This window comes from Trichoplax adhaerens, genomic scaffold (assembly GCF_000150275.1).
Source record: "Trichoplax adhaerens TRIADscaffold_6 genomic scaffold, whole genome shotgun sequence".
In the NCBI taxonomy this organism is placed as follows: Eukaryota; Metazoa; Placozoa; class Uniplacotomia; order Trichoplacea; family Trichoplacidae; genus Trichoplax; species Trichoplax adhaerens.
In genome coordinates this window covers 4,174,692-4,183,322 of record NW_002060948.1, presented here as the reverse complement: position 1 = coordinate 4,183,322, position 8,631 = coordinate 4,174,692, and the positions used below count along the sequence as shown (strand labels likewise).

The 8,631-nt window shown below is 36.1% G+C and overlaps 1 protein-coding gene across 1 annotated transcript; it reads right to left on the bottom strand.

The window, feature by feature from the left end:
• Nucleotides 1-4,875: 4,875 nt before the first annotated feature.
• Nucleotides 4,876-7,103, bottom strand: TRIADDRAFT_27286 (uncharacterized protein; the record flags this gene model as incomplete). The annotated part of the gene is made up of 6 exons (XM_002113389.1): nucleotides 4,876-4,934; nucleotides 5,084-5,165; nucleotides 5,282-5,377; nucleotides 5,496-5,594; nucleotides 5,720-5,855; nucleotides 7,003-7,103. The coding sequence occupies 6 exons, from the start codon at nucleotides 7,101-7,103 to the stop codon at nucleotides 4,876-4,878; spliced, it is 573 nt and encodes a 190-aa protein (XP_002113425.1).
• Nucleotides 7,104-8,631: the final 1,528 nt, after the last annotated feature.

The following is an 8,631-nucleotide window of genomic DNA, read 5'->3' as shown; positions in this document are numbered from 1 at the left end:
GTTCAATTTATTCTATAGTATCCACTCGATAATTAATTACAAACTCTGATTATAGCGCTGGAGCGTCGTAATCAATAGCGTCAACAGCGAATCATCATAACACAAACTTGCACGGGGTCCATGAAATACTGCATGAATGTAAAATTTATTTTTACATTATTGACGCATAAACTTAATTTTAATAGTATGAAAGATCAATTTAACCGATTTAAACCTATTCTACGTACTGAAGATAATCCGATAATACTTCGCCATACGTGAGATGAAAAATGATACGATTATAATACCAAGGTACAACAAGTAATGTTAATGTCGAAAATCAACCGCGATAGCTAAGAATGCATTAGCCAACAAGCCAGATTAAATCATTCAGCAATTCTTTTACACATTATTCTCGCTCAGTTATACGGTAGGTAAATAGAATAGTGATCAAGATGAATGAGATGTGTAATATATACCGTGAAAAGTGATGAATGTTAAGTTAAATCAATCACTACATCTAATACACACTGATCATTCTTATGTCATCACTAACGCATCAGTAAAATTATTTAATAGGAAGCCGAGCGATGAAGTAAAATACAAACAAAATACAGTACTGCATATTTCGCATTTCAGCAAGAATAATTAAGTTAAGTTACAGTACAGTAATACTAGCTGATTGTAATTTACAACGTCTAGTATACAGTAATAAGTTTTCCGTGTATTGTATCTATGTTAGGATGGCTAGTGGGCAGAAATAATGATGGGCTTCCTATCACTGACTCGGCATCGCATGTTATGTATTCCCCATAAGAATAATTGAATTAACGATCATTGGACACAGTTTGAAAATCATCATCATTGTACCTAATGATAAATATATACCCTGATTTTGTCGATCGTATTTTAATTAACCACAATTCAAATCAATGTTATTTCTACTAGTAACGATAGTCATGCATACAGTGCACTATCTTCCCAATGATTGTCCTACTACTATACATTCTACTGGAATAGACAGTAGAAACTTCCTGTATAAGCAACAATTCCATTCGCCTACTGTCTAGAGCAAATTCAAGCTACCCTCACCAATTGATCAAGTTGCTATTCGATATATAAGTGTATAAAAATAATTGCATTTTAGAGAATAGCATCGATAGAATGTCGAAGTTGAAAATGAGTGATGGGGTTAAGTGTCATTAACCGAGTTGAGAGCATGTAAAGCCCAAAAGTTAACCTATCACGTCGACCACACGACCCGTGCGAGTACAATAGTGTGATATTAGTTCATGCATACGTTAAAGCAATCGATGCTACTATTTTACAGATATACTGTAACTTGATGCGAAATTATACTCAAGACTAAGACGATTTTACAGCAAACAAGTGTATGATTCGCACTCTAAATTAGGGCAATCACTAGCAAATGGATGGAGCATTTGTTGTATCACATGATGGGCAACAGAAATGACCGCTATTGTACAACAAGCATGCAAGATTAACTGGGCTACAGTAATAAACAATTTTAAATCCTTAAGAATAAAAGGAATATTCATCAGTATAGAGTGTCCAAAGGACCATCCATTTTAGGTCGGTCAATCTGGTATAACGCTCGGTGATTAATCGACGGAGACGGTCAATTCTGGGATCAAAGTTGGAATAAGTGGAATAGTAGACAATTTAAAATGGCGGGCGAATACTGTCCATGTTGTAAAACACAGAATGAGCTGGTCCTTCATTGGGTCATGACTACTATTGATTTTGACCTTGTGCTATCTTTCTACTGTGCCAATTCGATTACGTAGACTATGGGCAGATTGGAAATAAGATTGCATGCGACTTAACCCGACTTAGACGGATGTCATCAGTCAGCGCTTGATTAATGAGTAGTACTGTAATATTGTATAAACAGCAAGGCAATTTGTACGTACTACACTTGCAATCTGAATTGTAACTAACATAATATTGGAATTGATTGTTCAATTTGTTGCAACATCTCGTGGATGAAGATCATACCTTTCAAAGTAAGTCAATATAGATTCTTCTGTACTATCTTCTGGGAAGTTGCCAGCCCATAGATGACGAGTTTCACGGTTGGATTTACCTTCTCGATCACGATTCATCATGGTATTGTATTGGCTATCGAATTTTAATGGCCCAGATAGCCCGTCGGATCAATGGATCGCAGACCTTACTGCTGTACCTACCACTCTACAATGTCAATATCCAAAGTTAATACTTGAACAGTTTTAGCTCTACCTCAGTTTACTTTCATCAATTTACCTGTACAAGGTCAAAAAAGGTTTTGACTAGTTGAATGAATGCGTTGCTTGAAAATCGATCCAGTAATGAATTGGTCCAATATTGCTCGCTACTACGCCACCGTCTTCTCTCTTCATTACTATGAAATCACTTGATTACAACAGGGTCCAAGTTGAATAATGCAGTACTCAAGTCTGTTTCGAAGCGGACCATTTGCAGCACGGTACACTAAAAGTCTCTCCAATTGAAAGTGTCACCCCAGTTGGCTTTGCACTCTGGTAATTGAAACGACTTTGTATCGTAAGTAGGCTGCTACAATACCATGGATGAAGAATTGGGGTGACATTCGAAATTGTAACTAGATGGTACTGTTGTATCACTTGAGCGACTATAGGCGTACACTACTTTGCCCTGAACAGTAGGTCACGTTGGTATTACAGTCCTAATTAAAACTAATAATTTACTGTGTACTGTACTTTGTAATTTGGTATTACAGTACAGTATTACAGTATACAGTACTGTACACTGTACTATACTGTACTGTACTGTAATACAGTACTTTGGGTTTTTCTTTGACTGTACTACAGTACAGTACTGTAGCAGCATTCTGTACTGTACTGACAGGTATCCACCCACGATACACCACCATTCTACTGTATGGTAACCAATACCAAGATCGACAGCTGGACTGTCCATACAGGATAGGGCTAGATGCGTGTGCTGCATACTATATTAGTCATTACAAGCGCTCAAACTAGACACTACACTAGCATCGATGCACCAAATACTGCCAAGCTTTACCTCTGGCTGCCTAACGAGTTCTTCAATAGATCGACAATGGCCTTGTAGTCATTTTTTGCAACATCTCCATCATTTATGGATACTATAGACACACAGTAGAATGACATGTCTACAAAAAAATTCAAAAATCCTCCGGTGGAACTTGATTTGCGCCGTGTAAGATTGGACGATTTCTGAATTTTTTCGATGTTGCATAGGTTAAGACTGTCGATGTCGACGACTCGTAATATCGGACAGCTTAAACCAAGTGTGCAAAGGAATTGAAAATGGCTAGGGCTAGTATCCACTCAAGTGTATTTGTATGTACAGTGTACATCGGCAATCGGTCACCAAATTGTGTGTAATGTGTTGGATTAATGTTAGAATGAATGGCTGTGATCAAGTCATTAAATGAACAACTGTACTTCGCAAGTAAAGTATAATAGTCAGCTACCCTATCGACAATGGGTAGTAGTATCCCAGTCTTGTAAAGGAATTTTCTCTTAGCAGTTCCCTTAACAGTGCCCTGACTCCTATATTGAATAACAACTTGGCCCAATTCAAAATTTGGACGAAATGAAGAATAAACTTTATATTCAGTACACCCCCAACAGCACGCCTGCACCTGATCAAGGAGTGCATTGATCATAAAAGCAGATAAAATAAATAGTCTAGAACCACTTTGACATGATACTTTTGAAATCAGCCAAATATACAGTAATCTACAGTACATACTGTACACAAAGAACTTCAAAATCGGGGCGGTGATACTCGTCTACGCGGGTTGTACATGTATAACATATATATAAATGCTATATAGATATTTTTGTTTGAAGCAATAGATTTACACGTTTTATGCAGAAAGCCTGGCTATGCCGGATTTACACTGACTAGCATATTAATAGAATTGAGGACAGCAGTCTCTTGAAATGATTAAATGCTCAAAACAGTAGATTCATAATTATATTTGCGTCAATGTTATAAATATCGATTCTAAATTTATCAATTTACTTTTCATACTTGTGCACGCAGTGCCTTAGGAGTTGATATAAATTGGCGTAAACGACAGTACAAATAAAGTATCAATATCCTAGTAACTAAAAAAATGAATGTACTGTTCAGTAACTTTCTTCTCTATTAGTAAATACTGCATGCCACGGTTCACTTCACTTCAAAAATGTTTTGATCAAGGTGACAATACTATACCTTACTCTATTTTGTTACAACTACATCAGTATTGTAATTCAAACATGCACTACTGAAAATGTTACGTTCATCTATCCTGTATCCAGTATTGGTCTGTAACAATCTACTGCATTTCGCCGATAACATAAATCAATCACTGCATCGTGATCATCGTAAACAACTACAGCTCATCATCTTGTGAGCATAATACTAGACAAAATAATAGGATTGCATCTTGGTAATCATATTTTATTATGTAACTGACTAGTAAAAATAAAATATTTGCTTTCAATGGCAACTAACATAGTAACAGGTAACTAGTGTGAGAATAACAAGGCCAAAAGGCATTTTTACGAGTATACTTCTGCACTACCCATGATAAAACTTTAAAATTGGTACAGTAAAATAGATTCAATTCCAGAAAACAAGGTTACCACACTAATTTGTACTATATCACAAACTTAGAAAATTGTTTAGCGAGCACAGGTAAAGACCGAGATGCTCTGTGTATGGAGTGAGCATTATAAATTACAGTAACACAACAATCTATCTCACTAGCAGAAATTCAGATACTTGTTGATTTGCGTGATACAGCTGCTTACGACCCGAGTTCACAAAGAACAACATCGCCTCATTTCAAAAGGGTGAGTATCCACGGCTTGGTAACTACTTACGAGCTTCACTAACTTGCGAACCAGCAACCGCTAATACATTTTCAGTTGTTCCTAATCAATTTTAGAAATGTTACTACACGATTCCATCACCCGGTCATTTATGGATCGTACATAGACATTGTAAGCATCGATTGCCTACTGCTATTAAGCCTATCATACTGATTATATTTATAAATTATGAATAAAAAAGAGGCACAAACCAATATCTCCAGAAACTTGCTCAAATTGATTTAATGACGCCGTCGCATTATCTGCAAGGAAAGCACTTTCTTCTGGGGATAGCTACCAATGCACAATAGACGTATATACGTAGACTTTTAGCGATAAGCCCAAAAGCAAGTTTTGCACTGCATTATTCGACATAGGAATATATGAAATTACACCATATCCATAGTTACCTTATCTCCTAATTTTTTTAAAGCTGTCAGTATCTCAAGCTTCTGCTGTTTGTACACATCGACAGCCAATTTCCCAATTTTGCCATCGCGTTCTATCTATTATTATTACGTGTATAAATTCAGTACTACTATTACTATTCAAGCAGAGATCGCCTAAACAGGTCCATTAAGTAAGCTACGTATAAAATGTTTAGAAAGCTGGTACTAAATCAACCTCAGCAAGTCTATTCCTTAGCTGTCCAGGCTGTTTCTTTGCAAAAAGTCGTATCACTTCAGGTGTCTTAAAGGCTTCACTAATTGCAGCTTGTATAGCCTAAGATTAAATTAAATGCAATGCATTTACATTATCATTATTATTTCGGTAAAGCTTGTCATCGTATGCAATGGCTGATACCATATCATGCGCTGTATACTCGTTCATTAAATATAATTATTTACCAATTGCATTCCATTTAAATCATCAACTAATGTCATATTGCCACCGGCAATTCGCTTTAGTGAATCATTAAATTCGCTTAATTGTTCATACGTTTCCTTCTTGGTCACTTCATACTCATCTTCATCTAAATCTTCCCTGCAAGTGATCACAAATACCAATATCATTAGCGTCTACAGACGAGCTAGATTAATGTAATACTATAACACACTGCGCCGTACGCATCAACATATCCAATCAAAAACTCGGTCTAAGACAATTTAACGAGGACAATTTATCGCTGTACAGTACTGTACAATGTAGTAATATAGGATGGAAACAATATCAATATAGATTAGATATCACGAGGGTGAATTGAATACTTTGCAGCGTTCAATCCTATACACCGTCAAATTAATCTGGTGCAGTAAATTATCTGTTTTAATATTACGAGGGTGGGTTGAATATTTTACAGCATTCAATCCTATACAGCGTAAAATTAATTTAATGCGGTAAATTATCCGGGTTTCGTTAAAAACTGTAGGAAATACGGATCGATGGTGTATCTCAAACCAATTACATACACGTATAAGAAGCACGATAGAAACGTTTTACTCGATTTCATAGTGCAGCAATACCTCTCGTAAAATGATCACGCACATCGGATTCTGATATAGCAACCTGTGTTTACAGTTATAGTATCTTAAATCTACGGTAGCCACACAGTTGTAGTACTCTACTGTACTGTACAGTACTATATCTTTAACAAGTATCTCCAGTAATGTGTACTCCATGACTTTATACATACGGCAAGGTAAGCATTAATGACAGGCTGATAAAGAGGATCTTCCATCAGCAAAGGCGGATGCTTTAGTATCTTATGGATAGCTGAACTGGTAGATATACTGTACTGTCCACTTTTATCGATATCCAATCACGAAAATCAATATCAAGCTATAGTTGAAAAGATTGTCAAGTGTTCAAAGTCTCCATTACTAGTACTGTATAACAATTCATTGATAAAGAAAGCGAGTAGCCGGAATAGTTTAAACCGAACATATTATTATTTGTTGTACAGTACAGTTGCATGGATAGTGTACAGTTTACTTTGGTAATTACAGTATACTCATCAATAGTACGGTATGATTAATTATCATTACGAGCCGGCGTTGGAAATATTCAATTATATCCTATATCAATTATTTGTGTCAGTCCTCATACTTGTATAACACCAATTTTAAAAATAAATAGAAATCGCGCCTACAGTACGATTAATTAATATACGAGATCGTAACTTCTGGCATACCGACATTCCTCAAGATCAGATAGTTGAGCCATTAAACGATCTAGCTGCTCTTCTAGCCGTTTTTTAAGTTGTTCTGTTTCCGCTTTCCCTCGAGACGCCATGATTACAGCAACACTAGATGCAAAATATTGTAACTATTAAGACCTAACAGTCGCTTGAAAGATTATGAATTCTTGATGTAATTGAATTCTTTATTATTATGATGATGAATTATCTATACTATCGTAGCTGATAGCCAAGCGATCTTCTACAGCAACATGCAAGCTGCGAACTGCAAGCCAAGCTAGGTAGCTCAAACAAGAGCTGTTAACGCCCTATGCATTGTCACGTCGATTATACTGTATAGTGTATAGTACTGTACAGTAAATATTAACATGGACACTTGACTACTGTACTGTACACTGTACAGTACTTCATCTATCCGTACAGTGTACAGTACTGTACAGTACTGTATTGTTTCATAGCAAAATAGCACAGTACTACAGTACAGTAGTATACTGTAGGTTGTACAATACTCTGTCTGACACGGCCTACAGAAGTAGACCTGGACTGACCACTCTTGGATGGACAGACATTTTCGGCTACGTCTCGTCAATGTATTGTGCCAAGCACTTCGGTATGATACTACTTTAGTATGAAAACGTTGGATTTTGAATGGACTGATTTTTTCTTAATGAAGCATCTACGTTAAATAAATCTTATCATCTGTTACTAAGTTCCGCTTGGAGACACTTATATAAGATCGTCGATGTTATGAAAATTAGTATTAGTAATTCAGAAAACAAATACGGAAGATCCATACTCCTAGATATTTTTCGATATTGACGACCTCTTTTGCTAAGAAGAGTCCGTCTGTCTGAGGAAGTCATGAGTCCAGTCAGTCCAGGTCTTCTTCTAGCAGTCCGTGACTGAAATGATGATCACACACACCAAATCGAATATCCGGGACGGCAATCACTATGGATGCCTGCTATAAATTAGTTAAGACTAAACTAAAAATGTCGTATACTCATTGTTGATAATTTTAATTGAATGATCTAGCACTATCAACGAGTAAAGTATTATACTGTACCGCTATGATTACTGTAATTTTACTTTTTGTAGTTCAAATGAACATAATCACACAAAGCAATAAATTAAAAGAAAATTCATCGTTAGGTTATCCTGCTGTAGTTTCCTAGATAGGTACAAGCCAATTAATTATACGTCAGTATGATGTATGTCAGCTACTACAACAATAGACCCTCGTTGCAACACGCACTCAAAAGGAAGCATTTTACGCAAATCGCTATGAATTTGCTGAAAGTAGGAAAGAATCGATGAGCCTATTAGCACTATAATAGCGGCTACTGAAGGAAAAGGTAGGTGCAGCTCGTGGATCAACATTGAATCTCAGCTCATTCATTCATTACACACAACTGGAAAATCTCCTTTTTATATGGACAGCTGGACATAGCTTTGTATTAGTAACAGATATTTTTACTATTAGTGTGAATTCATTTCTTATCATAGGTGTATTGATACCACGAAGAAACATTCAGTACATGAATAGCTTACGGTATATTATCACGAGCAGGGTGTTGGACTAGATTAAAATAAATAATAAAGTACGAAAATTATTAGATGGAA